Here is a 25,593-nt window from a genome sequence, read left to right as displayed (position 1 = left end):
CATGGCCTTGACATTTTTGAAGAGTACCAGTCAGATATTTTGAAGAATATCCCTCAATTTCAGTTTGTCTGATTTTTTTGCTCATGATTCAACTGGGGTTAAGGATTTTGGGGGGAAGATACCACAGAGGGGATAAGTTTCTCCCTTGACCCACATCTAGCCGAAATCCTCTTCAGGATTTCACAATGAATGAGGCCTCTGGGCTATAAGAGAAGACAATAGGAACATTGGTCCATGTCTCCCAAATCAATTTGCTTTGGTTAAAATAAGATATTAAAACGTAGAGTTGTCTTCAATAGTGGGAATCTCAGTATCTCTCTTGTCTGGGAGTTGCCTCTCCACTTCTTCTGATTGCATTGTATCAAGGGGTATGTGATAGCAATGTGACTCACTACTGCTAATAGTAACCTTGATCACTTAGTAAAAGTAGTGTCTTCCAGGTTTCTCCACTGTAAAGCCACTGTTTTTCCTTTTCCATACTCTGTAAGGAACAAGTCACTAAGTCCAGACCATGCTCAAAGGGAGATGATTTAAGCACTACCGTCTAGAGGCAGGAGAATCAAAGAATTTTTGGACATATGTTAAAACCACCACAATATACCATGGAGTACTACTTAACAATAAAAAGGAATGAAATAATGTCATTTGCAGCAACTTGATTGGAACTGGAGACCATTATCCTAAGTGAAGTAACTCAGGAATGGAAAACCAAACACCGTATGTTCTCACTAATAAGTGGGAGCTACACAATAGCCATACACAGGCACAAAGAGATATAAAGGACATTGGAAACCAGAAAGACAGAAGGCTAGGAGGGGGAGTTCAGTGTACCTATTAGGTACAATGAACACTGTCCTGGTGACAGGCACAGCAAAAACCCTGACTTTAAGCATTATACAAGATATCCGTGTAACAAAAACATTTGTATCCCTTTAATATTTTGAAATAAAAACAAACAAAACCACCACAGTAATTAACGTTTTGGGGTGACACTTTCAGACGATGCAAATGTCCCGTTTCTCCTTACAGTTTTACTGCCAATCTCAGCACATCATTGGAGCTTGCCTGCTGCAGTTATCATGGTAGTAATAGAACACATTTTATTCACGTATTTGTTATCTTGACTTTTAACTTTTACATATTTCGATAGATGGCATTTAAGCCTGTATTTTATACTCTTGCCCAAAGCCCCTCAAATGTTAGGTGCTTGAGGGAGATATATTTTTGATAATGCTTTATGTATTTGAGGAAACTTTTGTACCATCTCTATTAGTTTCCTACGGCTGCCATAACGAGATACCACAAACTGGGTGGCTTAAAACAAAAGATATTATTCTCTCACAATTCTGGAGGCCAGAAGTCTGAAATTAAGGTGTGCAGATGATTACTTTTTAAAGGAAACGTTTAGCCAGGATTCCTTACCATGGGAGAGCAACATTTCCGGGCTGACAAGTACACGTACAGAAGCTAAGAATGTTTCTGTGACAAAATCAAGTCCCACAACCACCCCATAAGTTGTCGTCTCCTCAAATATTGGTCAGAAGAATTCTTTTGAGGTATCTTTCCTAATTCTTACTCTTCCTTAGCTATATTCCTCTCGGTTACTGATTCTGTATATGCCACCAACCTCCCCAGACAGGTATAACTCAAGGCGAAATGTCAGTGGAATTTATCATTTGCAACACAGAAATCATGGGGACCGGGCAGAGCGGGCAGTTGGGCTGAAAACTGTGCTGTCAGTGTGAGAAGCCCCTGTTCCCCTCAGATGGTCCTGGCCTGAGGGCATAACTCTCCGTGGGAAAGTGATCTGGGGAGTGAGGACTCGCAGTAACCGTTGCGGAAGTATATCTCCTTCCATTAGCTGAAGTTGCTGTTCCCTGGGTGCCTGCTACAGAGGTGGCTGATCTCCGTGCCAGCGGTTCTGAGTAGGCAGGCCGTTTCGTAGAGGAGACCTGTGGCCTACTTGCAGTTGCTCAATGACTCTTTGGTTTCCCAATGCAGGAGCTGGAGAGGTTTGGCTGGATGTGTATAAATTGCCCAAGGAGACTTGGCTCAGGGAAGTGGAGCACTCCCAACTCACTTCAAATTCGAAGAAAAAAGTCAAACAACTGGTAGGAAACATCTCTGCTTCTAACTGAGGTTTCTCCCTTGACCTGCATCTAGCCTAAATTCTCTTTGGGATTTCACAATGAATGAGGCCTCTGGGCTATAAGAGGACAACAGGAACATTGGCCCATGTCCCCCAAATCAGTTTGCTTTGGTTAAAATAAGATATTAAAACGTAGAGGTGTCTTCGGTAGTGGGAATCTCGGTACCTCTCTTGTCTGGGAGCTGCCTCTCCACTGAGACCCCTCCCAGGCATTTCTCTGGAAGGAAAGTCTTCTGTCTCACTATTGCTCATAGGAAATTTTTTTCCCCTCCTGCCTGAAATAATCCTTTCATGCCTTGAATTCCACTAAATTTGGAATTTGTGGTGTAAAGGGGTTGTTCTCAATACACAGAAATATATATATTCTTTGTATTATTCTTAGAAGGCAGTAACTCTGCCTTTTAGTTTACACATAATGCCTGAGCCTTGTGCTGTCTTTAAGATATAGCTGCTCAGTAAATAGTAAGACTGAATTTGCTTATTTATACAATGTGTGCTTATTATTTTTCTTTTTTAACTACCACCAACTAATATTAATTGAGCACCCCTTTGAAACACATTGTATTAAGTGCTAAAGAATTAGTGATTATTAATCACTAATTAATAATTAGCAATAATTATTAATACAGGAGACCAAGATTTAGACCCACATTCACTGCTGAGCTTATTAAGGGGCTTTGAATAAATGCCTTTCTCCCCAGTCTTCATAGTGGAGTGTAGTCCTGTGTCTCTGGGAGAGTTACCAGCCCAGAGATCTTCCTCCTTTAAACTCCTACAGAATTCATTGTTTGTACTTCTTTTTTTTTTTTTTTGACACTTCTTACATACTTTCTCAGTTTTTAGTTATCTTTTTATGCATGAAAGTCCTTTTGTCTTCAATAGATGATAAATTTCTGCTTTTTGTCAACCAATCTCATAGTATCATACTTAGTACTCAAAAGATACTTTTTTTGATGGACTAATTTGTTATATAAGTAAAAAAATCACCTTGAATGGCAGTGGTTTCTTACCATAATTCACTCCTTTTTCTTATACTGAGAAGCAACCAGCTAATGCCAGTTACGGTGGTAGTTCTTTTATTATGAATGATATTTAGAGTGAATTAGGTATAATTCTCAATCCATCATGCTGGCAGGAAAAAAAAGAGGAAACAATACAATAAATATAATTCTCAACATCACTGATACATTTTGCCAATCAGAAATATTTGCTTCAACTTAGATTTTATTATCGTGTCCTAACTCATCTCCTCACTTCTATTCATTCATATTTCCTCTTATTAACTATTTCTTGTTTCCCCAATTACTTTTTAAGATCCTGGAAAACAGGGATCTTTTTAAGATCCTATAGGCCAGAAGACCACACAAATATTGGCCCTTGATGCCTACTGCATGAATCCACTTCTCACAAGAATAATGGGGGGCAGGGGAAGAGCATCTCAGAAGATGAAAGGAGAAAGGGAGAACATACATCAAACCTATTGTGAATTAATTTCTCATTTTTCTCCTTAGAACACTCTCGATCCCATTTCTACAGATAATTTAGAAACGGTAAGAAATTTAAAGAAAATCTCCTGAGAGACTTAAGATGCATTTTAGAAATTTTTATTTTTACTTGAAATTTACCTTAAATATCAAATATACTAGCAAAATGTTCCACCAGGGTACTGTTTTCGGATTCTCTGTGACTTAATCTTGTGCCTCATACCCATTGAAGATGGCCTCCTATCCCTGAGGATAATTGACCCAAATCCCTTTGTTCAGAGGTGGATTTACCTGAAGTTAAGAAAGCTTGAGGCTGGGCATGGTGGCTCATGCCTGTAATCCTAGCACTCTGGGAGGCCAAGGCGGGAGGATTGCTTGAGGTCAGGAGTTCAAGAACAGAAAAAATTAGGCAGTCAACTAAAAATAGAAACAAACAAACTAGCCGGGTGTGGTGGTGTGCACCTATAGTCCCAGCTACTCGGGAGGCTGAGGCAGGAGGATCACTTGAGCCCAGGAGTTTGAGGTTGCTGTGGGCTAGGCTGATGCCACCGCACTCACTCTAGCCCAGGCAACAAAGCGAGACTCTGTCTCAAAAAAAAAAAAAAAATCTTGAATTTCAGAGGAACCTCACTTTGGGTCCCTGGGAGGACCCCTACCAATGTGTTCACATGGTGGTATATTTTTGTAAAATTGACAAAAGTAACATATTTTAACCACAATCACTTAATACCATTGTCTCTTTTCACTCTAATTTCATTCTGTCACAATTTCCCCCATATTGGATGAAATTAGAGTGGCCATGGGCATTTAGTGTTTATAATTTTCTGTTTTTACTTACTTGAGGGCCCCTTGATACCTAGATATGCCCCTCCCAAAATAACAGCCCAATCCACCAAGCCAAGTGACTCAGGGGGTTTTGTCTTTGTCTTGGAATACCTTAGAGCAGCAGGCCCCAACCTTTTTGGAACGAGGGACCAGTTTCATGGAAGGCAATTTTTCCACAGATGGGGGGGTTGGGATAGTTTGGGGATGATTCATTACATTTATTGTGCAGTCAAACCCCTCTGCTAATGATAATCTGTATATGCAGCTGCTCCCCAGCGCTAGCATCACCACCTCAGCTCCACCTCAGACCCTCAGGCATTAGATTCTCATAAGGAGCCGCAACCTAGATCCCTCCCATGTGCAGTTTACAATAGGGTTCGAGCTCCTATGAGAATCGAATGCTGCAGCTGATCTGTCAGGAGGCGGAGCTTATGTAGTGATGGGAGCACCGGGGAGCAGCTGTAAGTACAGATGAAGCTTCACTCCCTCGCTCTCCTGCTGCTCACCTCCTGCTGTGTGGTCCAGTTCCTAACAGGCCGCACACCAGTACTGGTCGGAGGCCCAGGGCTTGGGCACCACAGCCTTAGAGAACAGAGAGGCTTCCGTGTAGTTTCCTAGCTCACCCTCTGAGACACGGAGCACACCATGCTATCCAGAGGGTTAGCTCTTAGAGGACTCAGTCATAGCAGTAAAGTAGTGGTGGACTTCTGAAATGGAAGTCTCTTGCTAGAGCCCTTTCTTTTTTCCAATTTTAAATTATATTATGTTGCAAATTATACAAATAATATATGAATGCATCATTCTTGGAAAAGTCAGGTCATTCAGAAAAACAGCCGTCTCCAGGGGTAATCACCATTATTGGCTTGGTATATGTTTTCTAGATCTTTAGTATATATTTATATTCTTATGTTTATTTCAAAAAATATAGTTTCATTTCATGGGAATTTTTTTCTACATAAGTGGCATCATGCTATATATATTTTCTTACAAACTTGCATTTTCTTACTCATCCATTGTGACCAGAGAACATTCTTTATATGTTTGAATCCTTTTAAGTTTATTGAGACTTGTTTATGCCCAGAATGTGGTTTACCTTGGTAAGTGTTCTCCGTGCACTTGAACAGAATATATATTCCGCTGTTATTGGTCAAGCTATTCAAGTCTTCTATGGCCTTACGGCTTTTCCTTCTATATGCTTAGGGTACTCTTACTGATTTTTCTGTCTGCTTATTCCACAAGTTATTGAAAGAGGAATCTCTAAGACTGTAGGTTTCTCTATTTCTTTTTTCACTTCTATGAGTTTTTGCTTCATGTATTTTGCAGCTATTAATAATTTGTAATGTTTATCTTCTGATGAATTGATCATTTTATCATTATTTGCTCTTTGATACCTGATAATATTTTTTGTTCTGAAATCTTCTATGTCATATATTAATGTAGCCACCCCAGCTTTCTTTTGATTAGTTTTAGTAAGGTATACCTTTTTCTGTACTTTTACTTTTGACATATTTGTGTCATTACATTTAAAATAAGTTTCTCTTTTTTCCCTCTATGGCTTCAGATTATGAGTCATAAAATGAATTTCTTTTTGACAGCATATAATTGGGTCTTGCCTTTTTATACAATCTGACAGTCTCTGCCTTATAATTGGGGTGTTTAGACCATATACATTTAACGTGATTGTTGATATGCTTGGGTTTAAATCTAGCACCTTGCTATTTACTTTCTATTTGTCCCATCCATTTTTCTTCCTTTTTCCTGTTTTTCTGCCTTCTTTTAGAATGAATGTTTTTAATGATTCCATTTCATATCTTTTGTTCGCTTATTAGCTATGCCTTTTTCTTATTTTAGGATACAAACATTTGTTTTAAAGGAGACATTAAGTTGAGTCTTCCAGTTCATATAATGAAGATCAAACCACCTAAACCTATTACAGGTAAATATGATTCCACTAATATTGTCTTTTCTTTTGCCATCGATTTCTCCATTTTTCCTTTCTTCCCTTTCTCCACATTTCTAATCTTTTCTATTAATATTCATTAGCAGTAATATGTAAGTTACAAGCATAGTTCTGAAGAGGAAACTTCTTAACACTTGTAAGCTCAGGGACCTTAAAACAAAAACCATAACTCTGCCCAGGGAGGAGGCAAAGGCTTTGCCAGACGAAGAGACATTGGGCAAGGTTTTAAAGAACCAGTGGGAGTTGGTCAAGAGGAGCTGAAGGGAAAGCCACTGTAGGCAGAGAGAAGAGCATATCCTCTCAGCACTTGCACGTGATCTCAGAGACAAAGCTACAGAAATGTTCACTGTAGCATCATTTACACAGGCAAAAGACTGGGTAGATAACCTCTGGTACACTTACACAAAGGAATACTTTGCAACCATTAAAAAACAAAAGCAACATGTAAAAAGCCAAGAATAGACAATTTGCTCTTGTAAAAGAACATGGTGGTAGGACTAGCTCTATCAAAATTCATTACAAAACTACAGTAATTAAGACAAGATAAAATAAGAAAGCAAACAATAGAAATATAAATGAAATATAAAAATGTAGATAGAAATAGTAGATAGAAAAATAGATGAATAAATAGATGGATGAACAGAATAGAGAAGCCAGAACAGACTCGGGCATAAATGGATACCTGCTGCATTACAGAGGCGGCCCCCCAAAGCAGTGGAGAAAGGGTGGTCACTCCAGTAAGTGGTGTTGGTTGTCCACGTGGAGACAAAAATAAAACTTAACCCCTGCTTCATATCATACACAAAATTAAATTCCAGATGAATTGTGGAAGTAAATATGAAGGGCAAAGCAATAAAGCTATTAGGAAATTATAGTATAAACAATATCTTTCTGACCTCTGAGCAGGGAAAGACTTTTAACCAAGACACAAAAAGTACTTACAATAAAAGAAAATTTTGATAAATCTGATTACATTAAAATTAAGAACTTCTAATCATCCAAAGACATCATTAAGAGTCTGAGAGAACAAGCCACATTGTGGAGGAAAATATTTGCAAAACACATAAAACTTACTAAGGTCCATATCCAGACTATATAAAGAATTCCTACAAATTATTAAGAAAAAAGATACTCCAGTACAAAACAGGCAAGAGTTGTACAGGCCATTCACATAAGAAGTTATTCAAATAGCCAATAAATGTATGAAAAGGGGCTCACTGTCATTAGTCGTAAGAGAAATGCAAATTAAAACCACAATGAGATACCACTGCACGCACACTAGAAGAGCTAAAATTATAAAAGACTTACCAGACTAAGTGTTAGTGAGGATGTGGAACAATCAGAACTTCCTTACATTGTACTTGGCAATGAAAATTGGTACATCCACTTAGGAAAACAGTTTGGTATTATCTAATAAGGTTGACAATAATTTATATCCTGTCACCCAGCATTTGAACTCCTAGGTAGGGTGACCAACCGTATCAGTTTGCATGACTGAGGGCTTTCCTGGGATGTGAGATTTTCAGTGCAAAAACTAGGAAACTCCTAAGCAAATCAGTTTGAGTCACCTTACTTCTAGGTAGGTACACATAGCTTTGTAAGCAAATGTGTACCGGGAGACAGCTACCAGAATGGTGATAGTAACATCGTTTTTAATAGCACCAACCACAAAACAACCAAATGTCCATCAACAGTAGAACAGATAAATTGTACTATATTCATGCAATGGAATACTATACAGCAATGAAAAGGAACAAACTACAGCTACACACAACAAAATGGATAAATCTCACAAACAATATTGAGCAAAAGAGGGCAAGCACTGAGTTAATACTAATGGTTCCCCTTACATATAGTTCAAAATCAGGCAAAAAAAAAAAACCTATAATATTGAGGGTGCATGTTTATGTGGTAAAAGTATAAATAACTGCAATGAAGTGGCTACGGTAAAGGAGAGTGGTTGCAATTATTCCCAAGGGGTTGTGATTGGAAGGGGGCCCTTGGGAAGCTTCTAGGGAGCTGGTGATATTCTGTTTCTTGACCCGAGTAGATAATACCAGATATTTGCTTTATAATAATTCATTAAGAAATACTATTTCATGCCCTTTTCTGAATGTGTGTTACATTTCACTAGAAAAAGGTATAATAATTAAAAATTATGTAGTTATTAAATAACAATGAGGAACAGCTATAGTACTATTATGAGGTGATCTCCAAAATAAGTGAAAATACAAGGGGTGTAGTATATAACAGCAGCTCTCAAACTTTAGCTGCATCAGATTCCCTTGCAGGACTCATTAAAACCCAGGCTGCCGGGCCCCGTTGCAGAGTTCCGTGCCAGTAGGTCTGCATTGCTAACAAGTTCCCAGGTGACTCTGCTACTGCCGATTGGGCACCACCCTTTGAGAACTGCTAGTGTATAATATGAAACCATTCGTTTATGGAACAGGTGTGTCCTTCTAGAAAGCTGTGCAAGAAACTGATGACAATTGTTGTGTCTGGGGAAGTGGCCAGGGGCACTGTGGGACCTCCTGGCAACTTCAGGGACTCAGGCACCTTCCAAAGGGAACAGAATTCTGAAACTCAGGGCGTGAACCCAGGAAATAAGCCACCCAGTTTTACTGAGGATTTAGGACAAATGAAAAAGAAGGAAATAAACAGTTTTGGGGAAGGGGGTAATAATAAAAATGATTGACAGAGAAAGGAGATTTTTTTAAAAGAAGGCAACTGGATCAACGTCAGCATAAGAGGAGACTGGGACGGCCTAACTGCATGGGTCTTCAGCCGTGGCTGAAAAGTGATGGCAACCGGTGGGTTTGGGGCCTACCTTAGCTGAGGAGGCAGCAACAGTGACCAAAAGTCTCTGGTGGCATCACGAACATTTCCCTGGCCTCCTTTGCAGAGATTCCGTAATCCAGAAGCAGAGAGAAGGATGCTGGGATGGAGACGTGGAAGAAGAAAGAGGGAGGGCTGCTGCTCTCTGCCCTGCTGCTCTCTGTGAGCCAGTGGGGTAGGGGAGGGGCCGGAATACTGAACACCTGGGCTCAAGGCCAATTGCAGAGCAAGAATGGATTTCTGAGGATGAGGGATTCTGCAGGAAACCTGGAAGCACGGAGGAAGTAGGGGGAAATCAGGAAAGGGGACGTCAGATGGCTTGACTAATTCTGGAATCTTTTCAACCTAGGCACCACATTTAAAAGTCCCCTGGAAGTCTTTGCAAAGGTAGAGGACTGCTACGGGCTGGGCTCTGGGCAGAATCACTTCATCAAGGAAAGTCAGTGGGAGCAGCAAGCGGAGATCTTCAATGCTTCCTACAAGAAGTACCTGGATGGCGCGTGGGAGGAGGAGCCAACCAGGTGAGCCAGAGGAGGGCCCGCAGAAGCTCCCCATCCCTGGGGAGCTGGGGAACCCCCAGAGCTTCTGCTCTCTTGGCACACGCAGGAATCAACCCAAGGACCTGAATTAACCCCAGATCTAAAAGCTCTTTCTGGTTTGGGGAAATTTTCAGAAAACTTCAGCAGATCTTTTGAAACATATGGAGATTGTTTAAACATAGAACAAAGGCTGATAATGTGGATTTTTTTTTTCATTTTAATATATATATTTATTTAGAATGTAGCACTAACAGCATGATGATAAACTATCACAAATCTGTACCAAGAACTACACAATCTTTAAAATGTGTTATTTTTCACAAGTAATTTAGTAACATCAAAATGATTATCTAGTCAGGCAAAGGAAAGAAGTTCAAAAGCAGTTTCTTTTTCTTCTACCAGTTCCTTTGCAGTAAGATCCATCTTCTCACATGAGAAATCATTAACAGAGAGAACTTCAACAAACTTCCAGGTCTTATTCTTGGTTACAACAGAGAATGAGTGGAGCAGACCCTTGGGACTACCATAGCAGTTGCCTTCAGAGATAACACCCAGGGACACGTTCTCTCCCTCTGGGGTTCCAAAGCGGATGTCTCTGACGTGGGCAGAGACGGCTTTCGCAGCCGGTGTTGCACTGGATAGTTTTTGAGCCTGGATGGTGCTGCTGTACAGGCATGATGAATTCTCCCTTGAGCCCGCTCTCAACTTTCAGAGCTTCACAAACACCAACTCTCTTTCCCTGCAATATCACCTTGGCACGGTTGACATCTGGATGCTGAGTGGAGGAATGATTTCCCCAGATGATGACATTCTTTACATCATCAGTCACACCAAGTTTAAGCACGATTTGAGCTTTCGCTAGGTTGTGATCCAAACGAGTCAAGCCACTGCAGTTCTCCTTGGGCACAGATGGAGCTGACTTGGAGGCTGTCAGGCAGTTGATGTTGGCTGGGTCACCCCCAGCAATCACCTTGACTGACTTCTTGGCATATTTCTCCAAAGCTGCACCTTGGCATTTGAAGATTTTCACATTTGCTTTCAGTAAATCTGTCCTTTCCATCCCTTCCCTTCTTGGCATGGAGCCCACAGGAATGGCCACATCCAGGTCTTTGAAGGCAACCTCTTCTTTATCTGTTGTGGTGACATTTGAAGAGGGGAAGGGCACGGTCTTGCAGTTCCGTTAGGGTGCTATCCAGGACACCCCTCATGGGGGTGATATCCCACAGCACAAGAATCACAGGCTGGTCTTTACCAAAGACAGATCACGTCCAATACTGCACAGCAGCGAACATGCGCTTTGATCAGCCACTCCAGTCTCAAGGACCCTGGTGCAGACATGACTGGGAACTGCACAGACAGGTTCAGCGTCTGCAAAGTGAGCCCCCGGGAGTCGGGTCAGCTCTACTGCAGAGCCGACTCAGATAACAGGGACTTAAAAGAAGGAATAGGTATCTGTGGAGATGAGAAATAGAATGTATTTTATGGTTTTATGTATGACATTTCTTTAAAAAGATTTTTTTCCTGGTTATCTAAAAAACACAGAAGATCCTAAAGACAGAAATAAAATTCTTCTCCATGTCCTTCCTGCCTTTCTAAATGTAACATAGTACAGGTACATAATTATTTTAATACATTACTTTCTAATTTCAGTCAGCACTTAGTCCTCATTAACCACGTGCTGTGACAGCAAAAACCGAGCCCTAGTCTTTGCAGTCTCTGAGGTGGAGCTGCTTTTAGGAACTAGCTCTCCTCACAGCTACCGTGGACCTAGGAATGTTGTTTTCACATGAATAGTGAAATCTCTCATCTTGCTGTCAAGTGGACCTTGAATTTTCTCACTTTGGGCCACAATGTCCTAAGGCTAAGCCCTAATGGCAGCCACCTGTGACTGACTAGAGCCGGGTCTTACTGCCTAGCGAGATACTGCCCAGTTGTTAAACCACTGATAATTGTCCACTGTGGGAGTATTTACACCATGAAAATATGCAAACCTAAAATCAGGGCTTTTTTTTTTAAGAGACCCTGTATCAGCACACCACAGGTTGTATTGTCTTCCGATGAGAGAGCATTTATACAGACGGCTCATGTCTGCTCTGAAGGGATCTTCCCTGAAAACGGAGGCTGCTCCCGTAAGGGAGCCCTCTCTGGCCGGAGCCCTGCCCTGCACCACACTGGCCTGGGAGGGACTCGGGGCGCCACCCGACCTGCTCTCACCAGTGTCCAAGGTCCGCACATCCCGCCAGGACCAGCACCTAGAACGTGATGGCTTCGTGGCCCTGTATCCCTGAGCAGGTGCCTCCTAACTATTGCTGATCTTAGTACCAAGACACTGCCAGTGTCTCTCCTTGCCAAGGAGTCTGCGTGGCTCTCACTCGTGTCTCTTCGTTTCCCAGTATGGCCACCTTCCATTTCCTGCTTCCGAGCAGCGTGATTGCAATGCCAACAGAAGTCAAGAACCCCTCAGGTAAATGAACATGAAGCGGGCAGTTGTCCCAGCAAGTGGTCACCTTGGGGACATCCCTCAGCAAGCCCTCCTAGAGACATTCTGCATGACAAACCTTGCATTATTGGAGGGAACGAAGGGAGAAGTTAGGTTGCCAGCTATAGCTTAACAGCCTCTGTTTGAATCTATGTCCCCTGAGCACAGATTCACTGATAGCGGAGGCTGCCACTGCCTCCAGGAAGTGGGGCTGCCACAGAGAAGAGTATGAGCACACATCCACCAGGCTGCTTCTGGATATGAATTCATCCCGTAGAAAATGTTATTTAGGCCAGGCATGCTGGCTCACGCCTGTAACCTCAGCACTTTGGGAGGCCAAGACAGGAGGATCACTTGAGGCCAGGAGTTTGAGACCAGCCTGGACAATATAGCCTGGCCCCATCTTTACAAAAATTAAGAAAAATTAGCTAAGTGTGCTGCCACATGCCCGTAGTCCCAGCTATTCGGGAGACTGAGGTGGGAGGATGGCTTGAGCACGGGAGTTCAAGGCTGCAGTGAGCTCTGATTGCACCACTACACTCCAGCCTGGGCAACAGAGTGAGACCCCATCTCTGAAAAAAAGGAAAGAAAAGAAAATGTTATTTAAAACACATCCAAGTGGACAGGAATTTTCTAGAAGGTGAGAAAGTAGCCAAGGGGCAGTTGTGACTGTCCTCACTATGCAGGGAGGCAAGTGGGTCCTAGGAACAGCGCTCATGGGGGTTCCCAGCCCCTCTTTCTCAAGAAGCTCACCCTCCTGTTGGGCGCTGCCCATTAGAACAAATAACCTCAGACTTCAAACCGGGTTCCCATTGTGCAAACACCTTCTGTGCAACTAAAGGCCACCAGACTTCTTACGTGATACCCCTTTCCTCTCTTCCTTCCCAGGAGTACCCTGTGTCCTTGGCGTACACTGGACTGGAAGTCACAATTTTTTCCTCTATTCACTGAACCGAAATCTGAAGGATAAAGTTGGTACTTAACTGCTGAGATGGGAGTTGCTTAAGCTCAGGGCTCTCAGAACATGTCCTTCTCCAGCTTAGTTGAGAGCATGTGACTGACATATCAGTGTCACTTTAGGGGACCATAGCCATGCAGGCAGAAATGAGGGGCAGTGGTGGCTATAGTGTGACCCAAAGTGCCTGTCTCTGAACTGTCATATTTCTTAAAGATGATAGATCAGTAAGGACAAAGCCCAGAGTCAGGTCCACAGGGCTCCTTAGGCAGCTAAGGTAGAAAGGGAGTGGGCTTGGCCCAGCCCAGCCATCTGCAGACCATGCAGTCTCAGGCCAGTCACTTCATGCCCCAGTCCCCTGCTATCTCACATGAAACACAGAGCTAATTAGTTACACCACCGCTATCTCCTGTGTGTGTTTGCTGAGAACAGCAAGTCCAGAGAGTTTCTGTATGTGAAAGCTCTTTGAAATCGAGAGGCACTAAGGAAACAGGTTGTTTTCATTTTACAAATTCACAGAAGCAGTTACATGAGCAAGTTCACTTTGTAATAATTCCTCAGCTGCATATTTGTTATACTTTAATATTATATTTCCAAAGTAATGTTTAAAAATTCACAAAGGAGAAATTCCTTTCCTTCTATGTCTCTCCCAGGCAGCATGGCTTTTTTTTTTTTTTTTGGTCAACAGAAATGCCAGCCAATGCATGGCTTCTAATCTCCATTTCTGTACTGACTGAGTGGCCTTGGGCAATCACTTACTTCTCCGCCTCAGTCTCCTCATCTGTCAAGTGGGGGTACTAATAGGACCTGTTTCATAGAACCCTGTGAGAATTAAATGACATGATGCATGTAAAGTGCCTAACAGTGTCTAGCACCTAGCAAGTGCTCATTCAGTGTTAGCTGTGGAATAACAACAGTGTGACTTCTTACTATGTCTTCATGAGGAAGGAGAACAGCACTGGTAGAGAGGAGAGAGGTGGTGAGTCCAGACGGGTGCTCCTAGTGCCCATGCCCTGAACAGCCAGGCCAGTCTAGGTCTCAGGTTGTCCAGGTGAAGTGATGGGCAGGTGCAGGGTCTCGTGGGGACCCTGGTGAGTGGTGTCCTTCCCCTTAGACCCTGAGGGCGTGTGGCCCTGTGCCGCGCCCATCGCAGTCTCTCAGCTCAGCTGCTCCTCCTCCTACCTGGTGCTGGCCTGCGAGGATGGCGTGCTTACGCTCTGGGACCTGGCCGAAGGTGAGCCCTCCCTGCCTCTCTGCCTAGCCCCTGGGTGGGGGCTCTGGGCAGTGCGACTCCAGGAGCTCTGAATTCCTGCAGCCTCTAGGCCTTCTGTTACCTCTGTGTCCTTAAAGTCATCTTGGAGAGCTGGTCCTGCTTTCCCCTCATTCATTCATTCAACAAACATCTACTGAACGTAATACATGCTAATGCTTCCTGCTGCCCATGTATCTGTTGAGTGCCTGCTCTGTGCCCGGCACTCACTGTACCAGGTCCTGGAAGTACAACAGCACTGCCTTCATTATTACACTCCAGTGAAGTGTCTTCCAGCATAGTGCAGAACATGTGACTTCGGCCCTGCTCCTCCCAGCCCCCAGGTTCTCAAACTAAGCCAGTCATACGTCCTGCTATTGCACGCCCACCCCGGTCAGCAGGAACACCACTGGTGTCAGAGCTAAGGGACCTACGAAACGGTCAAAGTGAGACCAGTAGCTATTCTGGGTGGATGATACCTTGGTGGGGTTGCAGGGTCCTGCTTCGCAGGTATAGAAATCAATAGTATCTCTTTACCCTAAATTGGTCAGTCTCTAGGGAATTATCTCCCCGTCACCAAACTTTTTAAAAAGCAATTAATGAATCAGTGGTTTGCCATTTTACAAGTGGAAATGTGTTTCCCTAGAGACTGGAGGCGAACCGGGCAGCCCGCCTGGTAGGTGAGGAGAACCAGAGCTCGTGCCCTGTTTTCGGGGAACTCCTAATCACATGGGGCAGCTGGCTGGTCTCAGGGGACATCCGTCAAGCCAGTGAAGTGCCTTTCTTACTTGGGCTGTCTCTCTCTGAAGAATTCAGTGGTATTTCAAATTGGAGGACGTTCTCCCACATGGGGCTAAAAGAAACATCACTAAAGGTGTCCCTGAATTTTATTTATTGAATCAACAGCATTATTATAGAAGCAAAAGGTATTTCAAGGAAAGAAGACCATTGCCCTGACCAATAGTTTGTTTTCTTTTTTTTTTGTTTTTAGTTTTTTTGTTTTTTTTTTTTTTTGGATAGTGATGAATTCTTGTTTGGCTACACACTCACACACCTGCAACCACTCCCTCGCTGTCCACACACCTTTGCGTCCCGTGGGCAGCTGCCGTTCAGTCCCTGGCTGGGTCGTAGCTTCCTTGCGTTCCAGCGCTGAGTGTGCCCTCCCAGCTCCTTTCCATCACAGGAAGCTTCCCCTGACAGGGGCTTTTCTCTCCCACTGGGCTCTGGGTTCACTGGTTTCGCTCTCAGAGGGAGCTCATTGCTTGATCTTGCCCTCATATCCTGCAAGTCCCTCACATACTTGCCGGGCACAGACCCTGCACCCATGGCTGCCTCCCCCTCCCCACTTTTCTGACCTCCTCATGTAATTATTTTTCCAGGATTCCCTCTTGGGGTCATTGCTCTTCCTGAGGGATGTTTCTGCCAAAGCATTCACTTCCTAAAATACTTCCTGGTCCGCAAAGGACAGAACATGTACCCCGAGGACCCAGTGAGATCCCAGATGAAATGTGTGGTGCTGTGCACAGATGCTTCCCTGCACCTGGTGGAAGCCAACAGGACCCACGGACCCACCATCCGTGCGCTTGTTGAGAGGTCGGTGGCTTGAGGGCAGGGAGGGGTAACTAACCTGCTGGACAGACGATGCTATTTCACGGTAAAATCTGACCACCTGTCTGACTACAGTCCATTTCCCTATAGTCATCATTCTCCCAGTGAGCTTCTCAAGATCACCAATGTCATATATAGATTACAGATTTTTCCAGCAAAACTGTTTGATGGCACAAATGACGTCTGCTGTGGTTTGAATATCCCCTCCAAAACTCATGTTGAAGCATAATCCCAGTGTGGCAACATTGAGAGGTGACTGGACCTTTAAGAGATGATTGGGGCTGGGCGCAGTGGCTCAGGCCTGTAATCCTAACACTTTGGGAGGCCAAGGCAGGGGAGGATTGCTTGAAGCCAGGAGTTCGAGACCAGCCTGAGCTAGACCCTGTCTCTACAAAAAATAGAAAAATTAGCCAGCCATGATGGTGCACGCTTGTTGCCCCAGCTACTCAGGAGGCTGAGGCAGGAGGATTGCTTGAGCCCAGGAGTCTGAGGTTACCGTGAACTAGGCTGATGCCACTGCACTCTAGCTGGTGGGTGGGGGGAGAGCAAGACCCTGTCTCAAAAAGAAAAAAAAGAGAGAGAGAGAGAGAGAGAGAGAGAGATGATTGGATCATGAAGGCTCCGCCTTTAGAAATGGATTAATCCATTCATACATTAATGGATTAATAGGTTAATAGACTAATGGGCCATCATGGTTGTGGAACTAGTGGCTTGATGAGAAGAAGAGAGACCTAAGCTAGCACATGAGCACACTCAGCCCGTGACCATGTCATACCCTGCACCACCTCAGGACTCTGCAGAGTCCCCATCAGCAAGAAAGATCCCACCAGCCGTGAGAGCCTTAACCTTGGCTCTCAGTGGTCCCTTAACCTTGGACTTCTCAGTCTCCAGAACTGTAAAAAATAAATTCCTTTTCTTTATAAATTACCTAGTTTCAGGTGTTCTGTTATAAACAACAGAAAACAGACCAAGACAACATCTTTCAAATCCCATATGACCAAGAGGTGGCTCGTTTCTGCCAAAATAACCTTTTATCAGCTTCCCCAAGGATCTCTGTCTCTTTTAAACATTTTTAAATATTTTATGCACGGAAATGAATCGATCCAATGCATGTGTGTATGTGAGATCAACTCCCCTGTGCCCACCAGAAATAGATCATCTGCAATTCCATTAGGGCTCCCTCCCTGTGTGCCTCTCCCTCATCACATCCTTCTTGCTCCTCCCCAAAAAGAACCACCTTGTTAATTACCTATTGCTGCATAACAAACCACCCCAAAACATAATGGCTTAAGAAAACAGTCATTGTTAGTCCTTGATTCTGGAGGTCAGCAATTTAGGCTGATCGAGTTGGTCAGTTCTTCTGCTGGTCTTGCCTGGGCTCTCACCTGTGCCTGCAGGCAGCCTGCAGCTCAGCTAGGCCTGGCAGGTCTAGAATGGCCTCACTCACACACCTGGCAGTTGGGAGGCTGCTGGCAAGAGCCCCTCGGTTATCCTCATGGCCTCTCCTGCAGACTAGCTCAGGCTTCTTCACGTGGGCTCCCAGCAGCAAGGGAAGGCAGCCCAATGCACAAATGCTTTTCAAGCTTCTGCTTATGTTACATTTGCTAATGTCCAATTGGGGAAAGCACATCCCATGGCCAAACCCACGTTCCAGCAGTGGAAAAATGGACTCTACCTTTTGGTGGAAGTCACTGCTAAATATGGCCAATCGATTTTTCAGTTTACCACATCATTTGCCCAAATTCATCATTCCTTTGCTTTCCTTTAAGAACTACATTTGTATGACTATATCTCTAAACAGTGTATTATTTAACTGTGCATATTTAGGAAACTTGTAAATGGAACAATATTCTATGTATTCTCCAATTTGTTTTTCAATGCTGTTTATTCTGTAACTTGCTTTGCAACATTGTTCACGAGAGCAGTTGTTCACCAGAGCAACTTTAAGAGTTTAAAAACTCTTAAAGTAGGAGAATGTCTGTGTGTCTTCTGTCCTATAGGCCCGGAAAGCACTTGGATGAAGCCATCTGTGCAGTGGCCCCGGTCCCAGCCTTACCTGGCATGGTAGGTTCCCCATGCCTCTCATTCTTCTTCTGTGAATGTGTTCATCTTTCCTTCAAAAAATATTTGTTGAAGGCCCACTATGCGCTAGGCACTGGACTAGCTTCTGGGTTCACAGATATAAAAGAGAAAGTACCTGCCTTTTTAGAGCTCATAATTCATTTGGGAAGACAGACAAGTCACCAAACAGCTGCCCCAGAACACGAGAAAGGCTGTGATGTGACCTTGCAATGAATGCATGGAACAGAGAGAGGGGTCCCCTAACTCAGCCTGCAAAGATGGCAGCAGGCGAGGGCAGTGTACTTCCCGGAGGAGGTGACATCTGAGCTGAGGCAGGAGTTGAGAAGGCAGCACCATGGAGGCAGAGAGCACCGTGTGTCCCAGGCCTTGCAGGAAGTCTGAGTAGCTGCAGCGTCAGCTGCTGTGGGATGTGGAGCGGGAGGAGCCTGGGGTGGGGGACAGGTGGACCGGACTGTGGAGGCCTGCATGCCGGGCAGGAGAGTACGGACGTGCCCTTGTCGGGGATGGGACTTGAGACGGAGAGGCCAGAGCAGGAGAGCGGCATATTCAGAGAAGGGCTGGAGAGCGGAGAGATGTTACGAGACGGACTCCGCAGTCCAGGCCGCCTGCGGCTGTACCACAGGAAAGGAGGCATCGCCGCGGTTGATCCTGCCTTGCAGCGCCGATTCCCTAATCCTCACGGGCCCACCGGGGGAACGCAGGCCTGGAGAGACAGTCTGTGTGCCCACTGTGGCCCTGCAGAAGGTGAGGGTAGGACCCCCAGGGGAGGCTCCGACAGATCCCAGGGCTAAAAATGTAGATTCCATGCCCAGCAGGCAGTTTGAGTTAGTGAGCGATGGTGGAAGCCGTGGGTTCCAGCAGGTTCCCCTAGTCAAAGAGAGGAGGTGAGGGAAGAGGTTCCTGCGGGCACTGCCGTCACTTCCAGGGCCAGGAGAGAGAGCTCGTGAAATGACTGAGAGGGACTCCAGGGAAAACCACAGGTGGGTCCTGCACACTCCGGGAGGAGAGTGTGCAGGTGAGAACTCAGCATCCTGTGCTAAGGAGAAGCCAAGCACCTGGTGGAGACAGAGGGCAGGAGGTGGGGGAGTGGACAGGGTGACAGGAGACCCTCTTGTGGGAGGAAGGGGAAAGTGGCGTGGCAGCTGGAGGAAACAGGGCTAAAGGGGGCTTTTTAAGGAGGGGGTGAGTGTAGCGTGTTCACTACAGAGAGGACAGAGTGCAGGCAGGAGAGATCTGGGACCCCAGGCCAGGAGGATCTTAAGCTATTGGATTGAGCAGGGTCCCTGAGGCGGTGGGAAGGGAGGGCAGGGAGTCGGGAGCAAGGGCAGGGACTGAATCTTGGCCACGTCGAGGCTGAGCCTGCAGTGGAGATGCAGGGAGGAACTAGGAAGACAGGCCCGGCCGAAAGGGGAAGCACAGCCCCGGAGCAGACGGCAGTGCACGAAGGCCTGCTTGCTGAGGGTGGCCCCAGAGGACTCAGCACACGCGTGTCTGCAATTCCCCAGCAGCCCCGGATGGGTCCAGAGGCTGGGGGCCCAAGGGCCAGATCAGTTCTGTTCCCATGTTTTATGTCCAGCTGCTTCTCTTATTTCTTATTGGGGCGACCTCTACACTCTGCCTTCTTGTAAGGGACAGAGTCCAGGAGAGGTCCCTACTCACCATCTCTTTGCTTCCCAGGTGCTGATCTTTTCTAAGAATGGCTCTGTGTGCCTCATGGATGTCGCCAAGGGTGAAGTCATCTGTGCCTTTGCTGCCCCCAAATCCTTCCATCTGAAGGTCCCTTGGAAGCCAGTGTTTATCGTGTCTTCACAGCCCCCATGTTTCCTGCTCCGAGGTACAGAGGGGGGCCGTGACGCTCGGGGTGATGCCAAGACCTGTGGCCTGCTGACCACGTCCCTGACTGCCTCCGCCCTCTCACACAGCACAGAGTAATCCCACCAGGCTCCTCCCACTCTGCGTCCCCCTCCACCACCGGCCGAACGGTGCCGCAGCTCAGTCCTCACAGGGCGCTTTGATACAATGGCAGCAAGGTCTCCTCTCCGGACTCCTGCTCCTCCAGAGCAAGTGAGCCCCTCACAGCCCCACCCAGGTGACCCAGCCTTTGTAAGCAGAGAGTAGCTCCCATGTGCCCACCTGGACCACAGTCGGCACAGAGGACGTGGTCTTCTTCTTTCATTGCAGATGACTGTCCACACGAAACTGGGTCCGCCGATGATGCTGAAATCCAAAATTCTATTTTCTATTTTAATTTTGAGGACTACCCACTCCTGGAAAACATCTCAAAAAATTGTACCATTCCTCAAAGCGACTTGGATAACATGGCCTTCCCCCAGGCTCTGCCGCTGGAGATAAGATGTGAGCGTTTCCTCCAGAAGAGGTAAAGAGTTCTGTGTTTACAGCCTGTCCCTGTGTCCGGGGTTGTCTCTGGACCGAGGATAGCGGAGTTTGTTTTATAGGAAAGTCCTTTCAGCATTTCAATTCCTTCCTAAGTGATTTAAACTTCCCCCCACCGCATTGCAGCCCACCAGCCACACTGATTCATGGCTGGATTGCTAGAAAAGGTGCGGTTGATTCAGGCTGTAGCAAAGAAGGGCTTCCAGTTGGTGTTTTCTTCCTGTCAAGACCATCTTTTTACTTTCTCAATTCCTTTTTTTTTTTTTTTAAGCATGTTTGGATTATTAGACTCAATCATTGAAACAGGGGTTGGCAAACTGGCCTGTGGGCCACATCCAGCCCACTGCCTGGTTTTGCAAAGAAGATTTTGTTCAAACACAGTCATGCCCATTTGTTATGTGTTATCTATGGCTGCTTGTGTGAATCGTTGCATTGCGAAAGAGACCATATGCCCCACAGAGTTTAAATTATCTACACTCTGGCCCTTGACAGAGAATGTTTGCCGATCCCTGGTCTGAGACGGCTTCCTTTATCCGTCATCTCGGTAGACGGTTATGCTGCGTCTCTCCCTTCCCTCCTCCTTCCGCTCTGCCCAGTCCTCCAAGGGCCAGTGGCCTGCTCTGCTTTCTGCTCTAGAGCACACTGAACGGGACTCCGTCCATTCTGGAGACGTAAGTGTCTCTTCCAATCCATCTCAAAACAACTTTCTGGGGATTTGCAAATTCTTGTTGACAATTGCCCTGTGATCCGACCACACACGTGGGGCAGAATGGGGTTATCAGTGGACCTGGATCCTGGACCCAGGCCTGCCGCTCCAACACTGGGCGACCTTGGCAGTTCCCTGTCCTCCCAGGGCCACAACATCCTTATGTAACGTAACTTCTGAGATGTTGCAATCTCTTCAGTGGCCACAGCGTCCCTTCATGGCCATCCCCATCTCTCCGTTTACACCCTCTCCGCAGGGAGGACTGAAGCAGAATGGGTAAGATGTGCAGGTCTGGAGCCAAACAGAGAGGGCTTGGTTCTCATGGTACCACCTCCTGTGGGGCCTTGCGTGAGTTACTTAACCTCTCAGAGACTCAGCTTCCTCAGTCATTCCAAAAATATGTGACTCTCCCCCAAGACGTACCCAGCTGAGTTCTGGACATTTTAGCGATGGCTCATTTTTAGGGCTTGTGGGTATTAAGGGAGACAGCGCATCTGAGTGCCAGGGCCAGGGTCAGGGTGGATGCTCAGTAAGTAGTGGGTATGACAAGGACGACGCGTCCCCTCCCTGCTAATCCAAGTCCATGCCTGGGAAAATCCTAAATGCCACCACCAGGTGGCCCCCAGCGCCTCTTTGCTTTCCGGCTCGTGCCTGCGTTTCTCTGCCGCATCTGTGTCCAGTGCTGTGGTGGGTCTCGGGGTGGCTGTCAGTATCTCGTGGAGGGCAGTGTGCACATTGACCAGGAGAGGAATATGGCCTTACGAGTCTTGGGGCAGAAGGAAAATGAAGAAGGGGACCGATGACATTGTCCCTAACTAAAGAAAGATTTGCCAAGAATGCTCAGCTCTTCCTCACAGGGAGGCTTCTCATTCTGAGCCCTGATGACTTGCTCTCACGCCACGCAGCTGAAGAACCGGGGGACCGTCACGATGCCTACAGCTTACTTGCAAGTGGTCCAGGAAAATATTTATAGAGACAGAGAGGGAGATAAAGCGTTAACAATTGGTGAATCTAGGTGAAGGTTCATTGTACTACTTGCAATTTTCCTACAGGTTTAAGATTTTTCAAAATTAAAAGATAGGGAGAAGTTATAAAATACAATTTACAGTTGTAGTATGGGAGTATGTACACCAGTAGTAACATCAGTTATGTTCAGGTGATAGGAGTATGCATCGTTTTTTGTGTGTGTTTTCCGTTTGCAACTTTTTTACAAGAAAATATGCGTTGTTTTGGGAAATAGATTAAAAATGATGGTGAAATACTAAGTCAAGAGCATGAGATTCAGTCTTGGCTGCAATGAGCACTTGTCCAGGGGAGGGGATCTTCGCCAGACGCTTTCTAGCACTCTCGCTTGAGGCTCCAGGCTCCCCTTGTTTAATGAGTTTATTTCTTTGTTGATTCTTGTCAAAGCCCTCCTTTTACTAGCCTGGAAAGGATGAGCCCTCCCACGTCACCCAAGGCCAACTGCTGCCCCACCTGTGGGAAGGGGCCAAGGTACGGTGGCTCCAGCTCTGGGCAGCTCTCCTCCCACCTGGCTGCAGACTAATTGACATTTCCCAGCCTCGACCAAGGGGACCTGCCCTCAGACACCTGCTGAGCCCTACTTAGCCCACGAACGTTGATTCAAGCATAGAACTACTACCTCCACAGAGTAATTTCCCAATGTGAAAAAGTATATTTGTTATTTCCGATATAAGTTATGATATATATTCACTTATATTTTAATAGAAATTTGGAAAGCAGGAAAACGCAAAAAAGAAAATTTAAATAACCCGTAATCCCACCACCAAAAATCACCAGCACCGACTCTGCTGTGTCCCTGCATTTCCTCTCAGGTTTCTCCCCTTGGCATTGTCAGAAAATGAGATCATCTTTCACATTCCCTTTTTTATTTGGATTTATGTCATCCCACAATATAACCTGAAGACTTTTTAATTTTGAGAAAAACATCTTTGTAAATATGGTTTTTTGTGCCCACATTATATGCCGTAGGAAGAATGTCTGTAATTTACTTCACTCCTCTATGTTTGGAGCTGCTTGAATTAGATGACCCTCCTGCCTGCCCTGACCTCCCCCGGGCTCTGGAACACCAGAGGCCCATCCTGGCCCCTCAAGAATCTGGGGGACCCTTCCACCTCCCTCTTCCCAGGTGTCTGCCTCCCTGTCAACACAGCTTAGCTCCTAGGTCCCAGCCCCAGCCCCTCCCCAGTAGGGCTCCCCAGCAGCCGGGTGGGGCGCAGAGACCGCCTCCTAAGGGAAGAGGGCGTGAGTCAGCAGGGCTGACCATAAGGGGCGTTGGGGGCCAGGAGCAGGGCCGGAGGCTGAACGGGGGCAGAGGGGCAGGGAGCATCGGGGAACAGGAAAGCTAAGGGGAGCTAGGAGGGGACACAGCATGTGGCTGGGGGCAGGCCCCAGGTCTTCTGGTTCCTGGGATCCGGCTTGAAGGAACTTTTACTTAGACCTGATCATATTATCCAAATCATATGCCCTGGGGCACCCCAGCTCTGGTTTGGGTTGGGAAACACTATGATTTAAAGAAGGCTTTTCCTGTTCTACTGCTCAAAGGTGTGATGTCTGGGCTTTCCCAAAGAGTGCTCCCCAACATTTTATGATGAAAGTTCCCAAACATGCAGCAGCTTTGAAAAACATTTCAGTAAACCCCGTGTCCCTACAATCTAGACCCTGTCATTAACACTTGACTCTCTTTGTTTTATCACATATATCCATATATGCCCCAGAGATTCTAATCATCTTTTTTTTTTTCTGTTTACTCCCATGTCTGAAATAGTTTCCATTGGCCCTAAAACTAGTTCATGTGATGTGGCAATTGATTCAAAGTTTCAACAGTCTGTCCAAATTGTTTTCACAAAACCCACACTAGGACTTCGGTAAATAGCCGGTGTGAAGGCGGCCAGCTAGCACCAAATGTGCCGCCCCGCCCGCCCGGGGCCTGACTTCTGCTCCCCGCCAGCCCGGGCCCCAGCGGGACCATTTCCTTCTGGCTCGACTTCTTGTCGTTTTAGTGTCCAATGTCTCTGGCTGGGTCAAACTTTTGATCACAAGACAGAATTTTCAGGACATTAGGAAACAGAAACAAACGTTTCCCCCATATTCCCCGTGGAATGCCAAGCAAAAGTCAGGTTCTCCCCACCCAGCTTTCTGCCAGAACGTGGGCTTCGGGATGACCCCACAGTCGGGGATCCACACAGCACCGGCCCCCCGGCAAGAGACAGGCCAGGCCTGTGTGGGCGCCAGGTGACATTTTCCTCAAGGTTGGAGGAGGACGGTGAGGAATGATACCCTGACCCACTTCATTACCCTCCCTGGGGCCGAAACTGTGGGCCTGTCTTAACTTTCCTTTGCCTTTCTGGAGAAGCAAAAGGATGAATCTCTCCTGAAATTATAGCCTCGTAGACCCGGGATGTGCACACCGTCAGGCTGTTTGAATGCAAAGGCTTTGTGCAGGGACTGGCAGGTAGATGTCACATCTTCTCTCCCACGCGGTGATGGCCAGCCCGTCTTTTCGGAAGTTGCACGCACACGCTTTGTCAGCACCTTGCTTCAGGGAACGGTAGAAAGCAGTGTGTTACGCCATCGTGGGAGGGGAAATCTGTGTTTGCTGATGGTGGAGAGAGGGTATCGCAGGCTCCCTAGAGGGCTTTCACCAGGGGCTTCCCATAAACCCCTTGCCAGTAAGTGCCAGCCTCAGACGAACCAGCCATCCTCCCGGTCCTTGCTCGCTGCTGAGCACTGTCAAAGGAAGTCACACTGCAAAGGCGACTGGTGCTGTGCAGGGCCCCGCCCAGCCTCCGTCTGTCCACTCCACACACAGCCATCTCCCACCACCCCCGCCTGGCTCAACTCCTGCCTCCCAGAGCACTCCAGTCCCTTGGCTGCCCTCTCCCTGGGTCACTCGAGTCACTTCCCACCCCCATGCCCCACCTGCCTCCTGACTCAGAGAAACAGGTCCCCTGCTCATGCCCGAGACTGGTATTTGATACTTGGCCCTGGATTTGATGTCCCAGCCCATCCCCTTCCCCAAGACAGGGAGCCCTCCTGCCTCTGCTTATCTTCTCTTTCATCTGGTTGGCAGTCTCCTCCTCTCTGATGGCCTGTCCTAATTATGGGATAATGTCACCACGTTCCCATGTTAGCAAACAATAGCATGCACCTTCCTAGCTCTACAGCCAGAGCTGGAGCCAGCTCAGGGAAGCGCAGTCCACACACCACCCCTGCATCCTCCTCCCCTCTGCTCCTCCATGCTCTGCAGGCTCCCTGCGGCTCAGTCTGGCCCCACCATCCCAGCCCAACGTCCTTACACAGCCATT

The 25,593-nt window shown here is 46.3% G+C and overlaps 1 protein-coding gene and 1 pseudogene across 2 annotated transcripts in view; one reads left to right on the top strand and one right to left on the bottom strand.

Annotated features, from left to right (window-relative positions):
- Positions 1–25,593, top strand: part of WDR93 (WD repeat domain 93) — a 46,741-nt gene that overhangs the window by 18,201 nt on the left and 2,947 nt on the right. Inside the window, exons 6-16 of one of the 2 annotated variants that reach the window (XM_069465720.1) lie at positions 2,002–2,111; positions 3,661–3,699; positions 6,310–6,394; positions 9,603–9,774; positions 12,186–12,256; positions 13,160–13,246; positions 14,341–14,460; positions 15,939–16,068; positions 18,084–18,147; positions 19,843–19,999; positions 20,347–20,542. In XM_069465720.1, coding sequence (XP_069321821.1) covers positions 2,002–2,111; positions 3,661–3,699; positions 6,310–6,394; positions 9,603–9,774; positions 12,186–12,256; positions 13,160–13,246; positions 14,341–14,460; positions 15,939–16,068; positions 18,084–18,147; positions 19,843–19,999; positions 20,347–20,542 — 1,231 coding nt within the window. Of the gene's footprint in view, positions 1–2,001; positions 2,112–3,660; positions 3,700–6,309; positions 6,395–9,602; positions 9,775–12,185; positions 12,257–13,159; positions 13,247–14,340; positions 14,461–15,854; positions 16,069–18,083; positions 18,148–19,842; positions 20,000–20,346; positions 20,543–25,593 lie in introns of both variants that reach the window. The other variant, XM_069465719.1, reaches the window with a different exon arrangement.
- LOC138381465 (malate dehydrogenase, cytoplasmic pseudogene) lies at positions 10,147–10,870 on the bottom strand (annotated as a pseudogene).

This window comes from Eulemur rufifrons, chromosome 3 (genome assembly GCF_041146395.1).
Source record: "Eulemur rufifrons isolate Redbay chromosome 3, OSU_ERuf_1, whole genome shotgun sequence".
Taxonomy (NCBI): Eukaryota; Metazoa; Chordata; class Mammalia; order Primates; family Lemuridae; genus Eulemur; species Eulemur rufifrons.
The sequence above is the reverse complement of the archived record's forward strand: the minus strand, read 5'-3'. Positions and strand labels throughout refer to the sequence as shown.